This window comes from Neolamprologus multifasciatus, chromosome 20 (genome assembly GCF_963576455.1).
Source record: "Neolamprologus multifasciatus chromosome 20, fNeoMul1.2, whole genome shotgun sequence".
Classification (NCBI taxonomy): domain Eukaryota; kingdom Metazoa; phylum Chordata; class Actinopteri; order Cichliformes; family Cichlidae; genus Neolamprologus; species Neolamprologus multifasciatus.
Genome location: NC_140458.1, coordinates 17,424,466 through 17,438,830, shown reverse-complemented (window position 1 = coordinate 17,438,830; position 14,365 = coordinate 17,424,466). Strand labels below are relative to the sequence as shown.

At 40.3% G+C, this 14,365-nt stretch overlaps 1 protein-coding gene across 1 annotated transcript in view; it reads left to right on the top strand.

The window, feature by feature from the left end:
• plod1a (procollagen-lysine, 2-oxoglutarate 5-dioxygenase 1a) overlaps positions 1–14,365 on the top strand; it is a 30,329-nt gene that overhangs the window by 13,978 nt on the left and 1,986 nt on the right. The window contains exons 7-18 of the mRNA XM_085146723.1: positions 273–370; positions 1,520–1,621; positions 1,757–1,888; positions 3,892–4,013; positions 4,186–4,290; positions 4,446–4,571; positions 5,986–6,121; positions 6,221–6,334; positions 8,087–8,152; positions 8,422–8,526; positions 10,226–10,372; positions 14,052–14,177. Coding sequence (XP_085002849.1) covers positions 273–370; positions 1,520–1,621; positions 1,757–1,888; positions 3,892–4,013; positions 4,186–4,290; positions 4,446–4,571; positions 5,986–6,121; positions 6,221–6,334; positions 8,087–8,152; positions 8,422–8,526; positions 10,226–10,372; positions 14,052–14,177 — 1,379 coding nt within the window. The remainder of the gene's footprint in view (positions 1–272; positions 371–1,519; positions 1,622–1,756; positions 1,889–3,891; positions 4,014–4,185; positions 4,291–4,445; positions 4,572–5,985; positions 6,122–6,220; positions 6,335–8,086; positions 8,153–8,421; positions 8,527–10,225; positions 10,373–14,051; positions 14,178–14,365) is intronic.

Below are 14,365 nucleotides of genomic sequence, written 5' to 3'. Positions count from 1 at the left end.
CATAAACAATGAATATCAACATACAAGAAAACACAAAACACTGGGTCACATGACCTAGGACCATGACATACTGTCAGCAGTAACAGTATTGTGTATGTTTTGTGGTAGCTAGGTCTTACAGTAGTTAACTTGTTCTTCTGTTCTTCTCTGTCTATCTGATCTATTTATCTTCAGTGTTCTCTTGAAACATTTAAAATGTAAATGTGTAGTTTTGATATTTCAAATCTTAAAAACAAGTCTGATAGTTGTTTTACATCTGTTTATGTTTCCAGATGATGTGGTGCTGAAGTTTGAAGATAGTCAAGTACGAGTCAGAAATGTGTTGTATGATACTCTGCCTGTCATCGTCCACGGGAACGGACCAACAAAGGTACCGACTTATCTGTTCCATGTTATTAAGCTGTAGTCACATCGCACAGTTTTTAATGGAAACAATAAAACCTGCTCGAAAGGTTTGAGTTTGTATTCTCTCAGCAGTTTTCTCAGCTGAAAACTGAAGGCTCTGCCTCCCATTCTACTTTTAAATACTCTAGGAACAACTAGTAAGCCTGCAGTGTGAGAGCGAAGTGCTCTAATAGGGTGATATAGCAACAAACTATTTCTCCAGGCTAAATGATGATCTTCTAAATTTGTGACACGCCATTTCCTCTCCAGCTTACGAGTCATCTGCTTTAGGGTACGTGTTTGAGAATTATACCACGGAGTCAGGTACTTCTGATTTGAGGCCTTAGTTTTCACCGGAGCTAAAGTATCCAGAGTCGTACGTAGTGAGGAGGTAAAATTATTAACAAGATGATCGACCTCTGTTGGAGTAGCGTTCAGGTAGCTGCTCTGCTCTATGTTGGTACAGAGCATTGACAATAATAACAGTGGGTGGATTATATTCTTAAACTTAGTTACAGCGCTTTCAGAAAGACAACTACTGTGATAAAGTCTACTCTACACAATCAATTATTGTAAATGTAAATGTTATCAGGAAATGATCAGACAGGAGAGGGTTTTCAGGAAACACTGTTAAATGTTCAGTTTCCATATCCATATGTTAAAACAAGATCTAGTGTGATTAAAGTGGTGGGTGGGTTCTTTTACATTTTGACAGAAGCCAATTGAGTCTAACAACAGATTAAATGCCATGTTGAGTCTGACATGTTTAGTACCTGCCTATAAGGCCCGGGTGGACGATGAATAACAACAAATAAAACCGTTTTTTTAGTTTGCCTTCTTGGGTGGACTGGGTAAGTATCAGGCTTTCAAATGAACTGAAACTGTTCAACAGGTTGATTAATAAGTTGGGTTGGACGATTGCTACCATCCCCACCTCAGCCTGTGCTTCACTGATTCTGATACATAATATAACTCAGGGGTCGTTCCGTAATCTAATGATAATCTACCTATATGTCTGAGATTCTGAAAATCTGTTACTCTCATCTTTTAGTACAACTAAGAGATTACCAGTGTTAGACTATTAGATATGAGATTGATATAAAATGAACTACAAGAGCACACGACTGTTTTCCAGCTCCAGATCAACTACCTGGGGAACTACATCCCCAACACATGGACATTTGAGTCTGGGTGCACAGTGTGTCATGAGGATCTACGGTCACTCACAGCTCTTCAGGTCTGTTTACATTTCCTGACAAACTGTATCCATATTATTTCCCAAAGCTACCTTTGATGCCTGATAAAAATGGCACAAAGCCTCATCCTGGTAGAACATGACACTTTTTTTTTCTTTAATGTGTGTTTCTAACAGGAAAATGAATACCCTCTGGTAGTGATTGGCATCTTCATTCAGCAGCCCACTCCATTTGTTACAGTGTTCTTCGAACGGCTGCTGAAGCTCCAGCATCCCAAGAACAAGATCAAACTCTTCATTTTTAACAAGGTAACTACATTTTCCTGACACTCAGCAAAAATATGTCTGATGTAGTCTGACACAAATTAGCATCACACCAGAATACCTCACTAAGATGTAAATACGCTGGCTAAATGAAATACTGTGGAGTTTATTTCATAAAGCTGCTACTTCTATATATATGTACACACACACACACACACACACACACACACACACACACACACACACACACGCACACACACACACACACACACACACACACACACCAGGTGCTAGTATAAAGTAAGGAAGGATCATTATGTGCTTCACAGCTACTCCAGCAGTCTGTGAATAGAAACTTGCTTTGTGGGACTGTAGTTTTATTATCAGACAACGCCTTTCAGGTTATTTTACAGAGAAACCCAAAAATAATGTAACGAGTAGTGTAACAAATTACCTTCTCCTTGGAGTTATTAAGTAATGTACTGTAATGTACATATTACACACAAAATGTGTTGTGTGTAATATGTGAAATACACTACTTGCGTTGAATAACGACACCAACACTGATCACAACGAAGAAAGGAAAAACCTCAACAAACACGCACAAACATTTGACCGCACAGCGTGCAAGTATTTGCATGAATGTAATGCTGTTGATGTGTTGCTTAGCGACGGTGGTGACTCTCAAAGCAGAGCCAGTGACAGTCGATAAGTGATATCGATAATGGAATCAGAATGGTTACAGTATCTACTCTTATCACAGCTGCATGACGGGCACTACACCTTCTTACTTTGATGTTTTTGAGGACTTCTCTTCACATGAAGGTTTATAAGGACATTTTCAGTCCTTCTAAAAATTATTAACCTGCTGGATTTAACGTGACTTAGTAGGTAATGAACAGATTGATTTAGGCAATTTTAACAGAAGATGGGTTCATGATTTTCTCTGTGACAAAGTCCATGAAACTAGGAGAATCGTTTGTTAGACTGCTGTGTGTGGAACCCAGCAGTGTGTTCAGCCACAGAGAGTTGGAGGGAATCAAGTTCTTGTGATTTGTACACAGTGTCCTCAATGTCCAGGCAGCAGTTATCCTTTGGCGCCTCCCCACCTTTGCCAAATGGGTTAACCTTTATGCCCTCCTCGGACATTTCTGTACATTCTTTTCAACTTTTTTTTTGATTTGGCAAACATTTAGGTGGTGTTATAGCCTGTGACATTTTTGCAAGAAATCTTTTGTCAAATCTTTGAAATCGAGTGTCTTTTACTCTTACATGTAATGAATACGCTGTTGATGCATTTTCACACTCTTTAGACACCTCAAGCAGTTCTGCAGAGCCTCGCTGGCTTCCTGCTTCCACCTCCTTGCAGACTTGGTGGCAACAGGAAGTCTTTAAACAGCAGGAACATACTGAGGTGCTAACTGGACAAGAGTGTGGTCTGATCCACTGAGTGGGAGGAGGTTTATTGTCCCGTGTTTTTCAGTCCACATATTACTGCAAAGTGGGCAGACTGGAGTCCAGACTGGTGTGATTAAACCAGTGATGGTGATTAAAGCCTCTGCGTGTTTATGCAGTAGGTCAGCAACAGTCATGTGTATGATGTCAAATGCTGCTGTACCATTGGTTAATGAAGATCATTTGGTCTTCTGCTTTTTGATTGGCTGACCTGCTCCCTCCACCCCCAACCACCGTGCTCCTCATCACTGCCTACAAGCTCGAGTTTTACCACACATCACAGTCGAAGTGCAGATTGTGGATTTGTGACTTGAGAGGATGCAGTCGAGCACTTTTATTCAGATTTGTGGTTATAAGAAGTAAACAAATAAATAAATATGAGCAAAATTTGAATTACAAGTTTGAAGTTCCAGTATATTTGTGAAAACATCAATCTATGCATTTTTTCTGTAACCGTAAATTTAAAACACAAGCGTGTAAAAAACGTACAGGTTTCTACACATTCTCATTTTTTATTCTACATTTTGCAACATATTTATCTTCACAGCAGTCTTCCTGCTCTGCATATCTTTGTGTTTTCCTTTTCCCTCCAGGAAGCTCATCATCAGCGTCAGGTCCGATCTTTCCTGAAGGATTATGGAAGCCTGTATGAGAACGTCACAGTCATCGAACCTGAAGAAGAGATGGATGGAGCTGCCTCTAGGAACCTAGGCCTGTGAGTGCTGTCCAACCAGAACGTGACACATTTTCATTTTAAAATGTTTATCAACTGAGTTGCAGAAGATGACGTGTACTCTTCATTATACAGTATTAAGGTCAATAACAGATTGCTCTTTAAATTCTATTATAATATATGTGCTAATCTATCAGTGTGTTTTCTTCTTCAGCGATCTGTGCCGGAGGGACCAGGACTGTGACTATTTCTTCAGTTTGGACATTGAAGTGGTCTTAAAGAACAAGGATACACTCAAAATTCTGATTGAACAAAACCTGTAAGGAAATGTTTTTATACTGAGTCATTCGCTGATGTGTTGGCAGTAGTCACAGTCACATTTAACTTCTTTAGCTCTAATGTTTTTATGTGAGTTGAGTATATGTCTAGATGAAGAAATGTAACACATAGCACTTCTTGAATGGCCTCCTGTAGTCCTATTGTAGCACCAATGATAACTCGAGCTGGTCGGCTGTGGAGCAACTTTTGGGGAGCCCTCAGTGGAGACGGCTACTACGCCAGGTCTGAGGACTATGTGGACATTGTACAAGGACGGAGAGTGTAAGTTGCTTATTCGCTTCCTAAAAACTGTCAGCATTTAGAATTTTTTTGCATTCCTCATTTTTGACCATAAAAGGCTGATGGGGGTATTGTCGTTACCGGTGGTTGGTACAGATACCCAAATCTGTGCCTGCAATAACTAGTGTATCTAGGTGTATCTAGGAAAACTCTCAGACAAGTTTGAATCCTGGTGACCTAAAGGTCAAGGTCAAAGGTCAAGTTTCCAGAAAATCCTGGGAATACAATAACTCAAGAAGGAATTGGGATTTTCAAACTGGTGCTATATGTTCATCTTTTAAAAATTCGAATGAGTTTGATTCTCAGCAACCTTAGCCCCAATGTTCATAAGTGTGTGTGAGCACAGGAGCTGGATGAGAATTTAAAATAAATCGAGAGTTTAGGAGAGGTGAGAGTGGTGAGAGGCAGACCTGTCTTGATAAGGTTAGTGATAAAGCGATGGTAGAAGTTGTCAAATGGCAGGAACTGCTGCAGCTGTTTGTAAGTACAACCCACCTGGACCTTGGGTAGATCCACCTTCACTTGATCCTTCAGAATAATAAAGCTCTGGGATGAAAGTGTGTCATCATGGAGTTCACACTCTGTGATAGCGCAGTTCAGCAGGAACCGGAGAACAGCAACAAAAACTTTAAAACATCAATGCATCAATGCAATAAAGCAGAAATTTCAAGATTGATGTCTAAATGCAATTTTGAGAAAAAAGTTGAACTGTGGAAATATGGAGATGTTGTATCTATAAAATGCTTTAACTGACAGCATCTGGGTTAGGGTTAGATGGGGATGGGGATGGGAGAAGTGGTGGAGAAGGCAGATGAGAAAGATTAGAAAGAAAAAACTAGAAAGACATAATAAAAATATAACTGTAAGATTTTTAAATGGTCAAATATTATTTGAAACAGATACTGGTGAGTTTAAAAATTAAAATAACTTATAACAAATACTATGTATACGATGCAGAAGAGGTATAAAAAGATTCTCCTTCTGTCCTTGATGATTGACAGCTGAGCGTAAGCAAGGTAGGCAGTGATCATGTTTATGTAAGCAATGTAGGAGTGTTTGGACGTGATCGCCACAAGTTATCACGTCCAACATGGTGGACAGCTCTACAGTGATGTGTGCATGACATCACGTGCAGAGCCTTAGAGTATCATGTTCTTTGCCTCTGAGACATTACATTCTCTTTTTTCGTTTGTGTCACATTCAACGTACATCACCAGCTAACAGTCAGCTTGCATCAGTGATGACATTTTGTTCAACTCACCACAAAAAAAAGCACTGCAGGCCTGACAAAAAGTGCCTGTAGGGTGGGCTTGTTAAATAATGACCAACAGACATTTGTAGCAGCTAAGACTTCATTGGAACATTTGTTGGTACGTCAACTATCTGTTGTTTTTAGGGGCGTCTGGAATGTACCATATGTGTCCAATGTGTACCTGGTGAAAGGTGGCCTCCTCCGTAGAGAGCTGAAAGACTACGAGCTGTTCAGCTCCTCGGACCCTGACATGGCTTTCTGCCACAGCATACGCAACAAGGTCAGTAAGAGAAACAGGAAACTGTTTTTTTTTACCTAAAGAAACATTCAAGTGAAAAACTGTCCACAGTAGTGACTGACCTGTTGTTTTTGCTCTCAGGGAATCTTCATGTATGTAACCAACATGCACACATTTGGCCGCATCCTGTCTACAGAAAATTACCAGACCGGTCATCTACACAATGATCTGTGGCAGATCTTTGAAAATCCAGTGGTGAGATGGTTGAAGAAACACCTGGAAACATTTCTAGCTGTTGTAGTGTTTGTGGCAGGCAGAATGGTTATTGTGGTAGCAGAAATGAAGTTGGTGGAATTAAGCTGCTATGTACGATATAAAAGCTGTTTTAATTTTGGGTCTGTTAGCTACAAAATCAAAACATTCATATAAGTACACAGTATCTCACCACTCAGACACTATGTGTTATATAGGCTCAGTAAAGGATCCCTGTGTTTATATAAAATAAGAATCACAAATATAAAACGAGACAAAATGGAAAAACAAAGCAAAGGAATAAAACAGTGTAACATATGAAGAGTGTTTAAATAATCAATGTAGTTTGTGTGAATGTATAGACAGTGGGTTTTTAGGTTGGGTTTAAAGAAACACCGCTTGCTATTTTTTACTAGGACACCAAATGATGATATATATCTGCGAGAGAACGTCCACAGTTCCTCCTCGAGGAAACCTTTGACAAACGTAATCTAAGATATGTCGGTCTAGCTCAAAATTTCAGGGGAATAGTTGCCATATCTCAGTTTCACCAGTGTATTTTTGCCATGCCACCAAACATGCTAACGTTTCAGTTTTATGACCTTCATCAGAGCATGACAACATGCAGGTCATATCATGTATGTACTGCAATATGGCAGGTTTAAAAAGTCACATGGTAATCCACATCCTGGTCTCATATCGGTTTTCCTAATCATTAGATGGATGACAGATGAACACTTCATTGATCCCAAAGGGAAACTGCTGTGTTACAGTTACAGTAAATAATAAATAAACAACAAAGATAGTAAAGGTGCCACAGTCTCTTATACTATGAGATACAAAAATGTAAAAGTAAAAATGAAGTTAGCTACAAACAGTAGACGTAAGACAAACATTGTGCAGGAAACAAGTGCAAACTGGTTTCATATATCATGTGTACATGAAGGTATAATACAAAATATGTTTGGGATCTTAAGTCTGACAGGTGTGTTGTCTCACTCTGGTTTGTCTCACTCCCATTTCTTCCTGTTCCGTGTTGAAGCTCCACTTGGAACCTTGTTAAGATCCAGCCATGCAAAATATGAGTTTTCAAGTGGTCTTAAACTTTTGATCAGGACTGTATCATCTACAGTACACATCCACTTAAATTGTTAAGTATTAAAATGCTTTGCCATGTATACTGTAAAATAAGAGCTATGCTTATTTCCTCCCTCTGTGCGCTTCTTCAGACACAGTGTCTTCAATCATCTTAGCTCCACACACGTATTTGGAATATTTCTCAGAAAAATCCTGAAAAGAAAAATGAAATTTAAAAGTAATTATGTACAGAAAACTGTCTGAGAAAGTCTTTTGTAATGTTCACAGTGAAATTCAGTTTGTGTTTTTTGTGATGTGATGGTAGATAAGATATATTCACAGGTGTGCTAAACCAATCTTCTTTTTTTTTTTTACAACATTATACGACTTCAGCACAAATGATCCATGAAAACATTGTAGATGTCGTTATAGGGGATTTCCATGTTACAAGTGCTGACATCAGCATAAAGTATCAAAGTTTTAGTATACATGTCAACATCGACATTACTGAAACAATCAGTCTAAATGTTTTTTAAAGTTACTGTCTAAGCTAAGCCACTGTCTGATCTTCATATGTAAAAGAAGGCGGTCTAGAAGAATTTCTGCGTCTACACGAAGGTTTGATGAGGACACGGTGTGATTTGCAATGAGCAAATCTGTATGTTATATTTATTTCAGGACTGGGAGGAGCGCTACATCCACGAGAACTATACCCGCATCATGAAGGACAAGCTGATTGAAAATGTAAGTTTAAACTCGAGCTGAGCTGGAGTCAGATTAACCTACTGAATGAGCTGTTGTGTTTAGAAGAGGCAAAAGCAAATACATTGAACTCCTATCAACTTCCATGTTTCTTATAAATATTGTGGCACAGATAAGAAGTTAGTTCAATTACATCTGCCATAACCAGAGGAACTAACACCGTCCTCAGTTTGTAGGACCTTCCTTTAAGAGGCAGTTCTGTTACAAGCTGTTACTCTGTGCTTAATGCTGTTGTATCTTCTGCCTTCCAGCCTTGCCCAGATGTGTACTGGTTCCCAGTCTTCTCCACTGTTGCTTGTAACCACATGATTGAAGAAATGGAGCATTATGGAAAGTGGTCAGGAGGGGGCAATGCGGTGAGGCATCTTGTTATTAACATTAATCATGTAGTCATGATTATCGATAATAACATGTCAGTCATGTAATAAGACGACATCACTGAGCTCCAGTGTTCCTTATATTCAGTCTTTGTTTGCATTATTTGTCACAAGTTCATGTCATTTGCATCTTCCAGCTACACACCCAACTCTGAAAACGTCGGGACAGCTGCTCGTGTAAAAAAATAAAAAGTGAATGTTGTGATTTTCAAATTTCCAAAACTCATATTTGTATTCAAATAGAACAAAGAAAACATATCAAACGCTTATAAAATGTGCCATTTTAAGAAACATACTAGCTCATATTTAATTTGATGACAGCAACATCTCTCTAAAGGTAAAGACAGCCACTGTGTAGATTCCCTCTTCTTTAACAACAGTCTGTATTTCACTCACTGAACCCACGTCCTCATTTTAGGTTTTTTAGTAGATAAAGGCTTAATCAAGAATTGAGCTGCTGTTTGGTGAAGGCCTCGATGGGGCCTGACGGCGGCTCCCGGGCCTGGCAGATCCCCGCGTACTAATGAGAAGTGAAAGAATTAAAAAGGGGAGGGACGGCTTGTAGACCTGGGGGGTAAGACCTGGAAGGGACGTGTTTGGAGGTGTGGCCCTGCTGCTGAAATTGAGATCATTTATCTCCAATTAAAACTGAGAGTAGTTTTCATTTATGCTGAACAACATCCTGGGAGAGGAGTGTTGTTCCATTCTCGTCTGATATAGGATTCTAGCTCCTCCACAGCTCTGGGTCTTCATCGTCATATTGCTTCATAAATGTTTTCATTTGAGGAAAAGTTAGGCCTGAAGTTCAGCACGTGAACTCTATGGCTATGGTATTCTAACAGATGCAGTATGCGGTTTAGAATAGTCTCGTTTTGATCCGAGCATATGTTGTTGTAAAGCAATAACAGCAAGCAAGCTGCAGCTTCCATCGACACCTCCGTACCATCAGAGACGCAGGCTTTTGAAACGAGCGCGGATAAAAAGCCAAACGGTCTCTTTTCACTTCAGACCAGAGCAGCATCCATGTTTTCTTCTGCAGTCTATTTTAAAGCTGCTTGGCCCAGAGAGAGAGACCTGAACCTGCATCTGTGGACAGCACAGCAAACTGTGTTTGCACTGATTTTCACACAGATTTATCCAGATTCTCTGAATCCTTCGATGATATTCTGTACTGATAACAATTTCAATTTTTACTTCAATTTTATGTATAAAGCACCAAATAACAGTCGCCTTATAGTGTACTCGTGCTTTATATTGTACAGTAGATCGTACAATAATAACGAGATCAGGACATTATTCTGAAGTTGTTTCACAATTTATAGATGCAGTTTTTTGCAGACTGGTAAACCTCTCTCTGCTCGTATTTATTTGATGTCACTGACCAGTTACTTATTCATTCAAAATGTTTCAGTACTACTTACTTTTTCAGCCTGTTGCTGTCATCAAATCCAAAAAAGGCCATAAGTGTCTTTTTTATGAAGTCAGTTTCCCAGTTCATACATTTAATGTTTTCTATATTCTGTTGTGAATAAAATGTGGTTTTAAAATATGGAGATTTACAAATCACTGTATTCTGTTTTTATTCACACTGTACAGGCTCCCAACCTTTCTGGAATCTGGTCCTGAATACCTCCTGTACTTTAACTATATACCTGAAATAAGTTTCTTATTTTTCCAGGATAACCGAATCACTGGTGGCTATGAGAATGTCCCCACCATCGACATCCATATGATTCAAATCAACTTTGAAAAAGAATGGCAGAAATTCTTAGTGGAGTATGTGGTACCAATCACAGAAAAAATGTTTCCTGGATACTACACCAAGGTAAGACCATCACTACACACACTTGTGAAATGTTTCAGAGAAAATTCAAGAATCTCCTTCCATGTGAGATCTGTGAAGGATGTTCTCAGCTTTACTGAAGAAGCACACTGTGAACACATTCTTGGCTCATTTACGTCACCTGCTCTTCACATTTTGGTGTCGCATGCACTGATTCATTTTTTTTAAATCTTTAGTATACACATATACCTGAGTGTTTGTAGAAACAGGAAGAAATTTCAAGCAATGGCACATGAATACTTCTTTAAGACACTCCAGCTAGGCTGGCCACACCCCACAGCTTACATATATAACAGCTGACAGACATGAAACCTGTGATCATTTGGTATGCATGTGTGTACTTTGTGTGGTACCGTGAGTGTGCAGTTCAGTGTGTGGTGACAGTGTGTGTCCGTTTACCTTTGTGGTGAGAGCCTTTCTCAGTAGCCTGGCAGGATTTCTGTTATGACCTTTCTGTGGCTCACGTGTCAGCCAGTGAGTGAGAGTTCTCCAGACTGCAGGACCAGCTTCCCACCTGGCTTACTCAATGAATCAATCTCTATTGGCAGACTTCATGTCCATAAAAACAAGACAGTAACACACACACAACCCCCCCCCCCCAAAAAAAAAAAAAAAAAAAAAAAAAAAACCCACAAGGTATAAGCCTTAAAAAAAAAAATAAAAAAAAAATATATATATATATATATATATATATATATATATATATATTAAGCATTTGTAAAAATATAAAACCATAATATACATAAAACACAATTACTTAAAAGAAATCAATAAATACACAAACACTTCAACCAGTGCTTTCTCAGACTGGATGAGTAACGGGAACCACTCACTGTCGGATCTGTGAGTGCTAAAATTATACTGTTACTCGAACCATCCAGTCGTTCTCTAAAATTGAACATTAACTTTCTTAAAAGTGCTTTAAAAGTCCAAACACCCACAGCTACAAACATCTGGCTGGCACTACCCCTTCTAGGTATCCTGCAAAGGATTCTCATTCTCATCGCATCATTATATGCAACATGCAGCTTCTGCACGCTACATTGTTTGTAGGATGACCACAAGGGGGCAGTATATAGCGGTGTGCAATACGCTTTAAACAAAGCCACTTTAACTGGAAGTGAACAAAAGCTGTTTGACAAAAAATTGTCCCCAATTGTCCGCACTGTAATGCTGTCTCCATAATGCTGCAATGTTATCTGCCCCAGAAACACCTTCAACAGTTGATGGTAGAGATGGTTTAAAGTTATAAAGAGCTTTCACCAAAAATCTGTCATATTATTACACAGCATTTTCCTGGCCAAAGAATCTGCTCTCAGCATTTGCTCATTTTTAGTTATAAAGCGAACAACGTACTTATATCTGGCATTCGCACATTGTTTCTGTTCAAATTCTGGGCCTTGTTTAGGTCTTCCAGCCATGTCCAAACATTTATAAGCTATGCGAGCTTCATCATGGTACATGGATACATGTTCTTTCCAGCCAGGTCTGATGTTAGGTTTCTTATGCTTATATTGTTTATCAAGCAGTGTTCCACTTTCATACAGAGCAGTCACTATATCATCATACATGGAGCAGAGTAAATGTTTATGCACAGCATTCTTACAGTTAACATCCTTGCACAAAATAGCTTCTTTGAGCAAAGAAATGTTGTTCAGATGTATATCGGTATTACTATGATAAGCTAAGAAATCATCTTCACTAAATGCTGACCAGTCTAATTTTACACTGGTAGCAATATTAGCAATAATATTTCCAGTTGTTGCTGGCATTTGTTCCACATTCACAGTAAAACCAAAAGGTATATGGTCTGACACAGTTACCTCATACCTAATAGACATGTTTGCTAAAGCTGCATGTCCATCAGCTGTACAGCCAAAGCTCCGGCTCCCTGCCTTCCGCGCGGGCCGCCTTTACTTCGACTCCCCCACCGCTCCTCTGCGTGTTTCGAAGCGGTCCCCGACCCCCGAGCATTCAGAGTAACAGGCTCAGCCGGCACCTCAGACCTACACTCAAGAGCAGTCACACGTTGGTCGACCGCCACAGCATTGGTCATAACCTGCTTGCAGACATCCGCCTGTAGTTTAACTACATGTTTTAAAGCACCCACCTCAGCACACAGCTGGTCCATTCGCCGTAGTAGACAACACACATCCATGCTGGAGTATGTAACAGGCGGCAAATCATCCAGGTGATGAGATACAAATCTTGGGATATTCTCCCCACACTCATTCAGCACTTTAAGACAGAGTTTAATATTGTTGGCGTCTTTATGCTGTCCTTTATATCCAACGCACCGCTGTGAGGTAGTGGGGCAGAGCTCAAACAAAACTTTCTTGGAGGCTTCAATCCCCTCGGATTCAAATGTATTCGTGGCCAACAACACAATTTCATCCTGACTTAAAGTTTTGATTTTTACAGCAAGGAAATTAAATAGCTTATCCTCTACAATTAAATGGTAAATGGACTGGTTGTTATATAGCGCTTTTCTACTCTTCTGAGCACTCAAAGCGCTTTACTTTGAGTGCTCAGTTGTTCCATCAGTTGTTTTATATATCTCTGGTTTTAATCGTGACCGTTTGAAAGTCGGAGCTACGTCTGCACCACCACCTGCTACATCCGCCATCTTAATCATTAGTCTGTTTGGGCTGCCCACGCCGTCACGGGTTTACCTGGCCAGTGGGACCCGGCTGTAGCTGATGCATTAGCTCAGCGAGCAAGAGCTTCTCTGTCCTCCTAGGGGAGCCCGGCTTGTTCGCGTGTTGCGAGTTTTACTCAGGCTTCCCAGGTCATAACACACCACCATTAACGATAAGAGCAGTGGTTTGGGAACACTTATATGTAAGCTGTGGGGCATGGCCGGCCTAGCCGGAGTGTCTTAAAAAAGGGCCATGACAGATATAACTGCATCTCTTCTGAGATGTTGGAAAGCTGCTGGAATGATCAGGTGATGACCAATGATTTTGATATCTGGTTATTTAACTGCTAGAACAACTGGAGGACAAATGGTAAATGGCCTGTATTTGTATAGCGCTTTTACTAGCCCCCCCTAGGGACCCCAAAGCGCTTTACACACCCAGTCATCCACCCATTCGCACACACATTCACACACTGGTGGAGGCAAGCTACAGTTGTAGCCACAGCTGCCCTGGGGCAGACTGAAAGATCGAGGCTGCCATATCACGCCATCGGCCCTTCTGGCCAACACCAGTAGGCGGTAGGTGAAGTGCCTTGCCCAAGGACACAACGACCGAGACTGTCCGAGCCGGTGCTCGAACCGGCAACCTTCCGATTACAAGACGAACTCCCAACTCTTGAGCCACGATCAACAAAATCAGCCGTTAAATGTTTTGAACTTGTTGAGTAAAACGGGATAACAGCCGACCTCTCATTGTTTCTGTGCTGCTATCCTGTGTGTGTATTACTGACCAGCATGTCTTATCATCAGTGTGTTACACTCCAGTCGATTTAGTGTAGTGGGACAGAAACCTGACCCCTCTCATGCCACATCATGACAGCTACACATTCTGTTCCATCTCTGGAGGCGAATGCTGGACCAAGAACCAGGATTCTGCTTTTATTCAATAAACTGGAGTGTATCTGTGTACAGGGGGCTACAGGCAAACGTTTGCATGATTCTTTTCCTTCTGTGTGTTTGCAGGCTCACTTCGAATTGGCCTTTGTAGTTAGATATAAGCCAGATGAGCAACCCTCCTTAAGGCCGCACCATGATGCCTCCACATTCACTGTAAACATTGCACTCAACCAAGTAGACCTTGATTACCAGGTGAGTGTCAAGTGCTCCATTTCCACCTACGTTTCAGTTAACATGTATTTTGGTTTTATTCACACAGAGACCGAATCATTACAAATTCATTCTTTTGATCACAGAATGAAATAAACCCATTCGTCGTGCAAACATTAAAAAACAAACAGCTGGTTTACCAGCAGCCCAAATCTGAATGTTGATTGTCC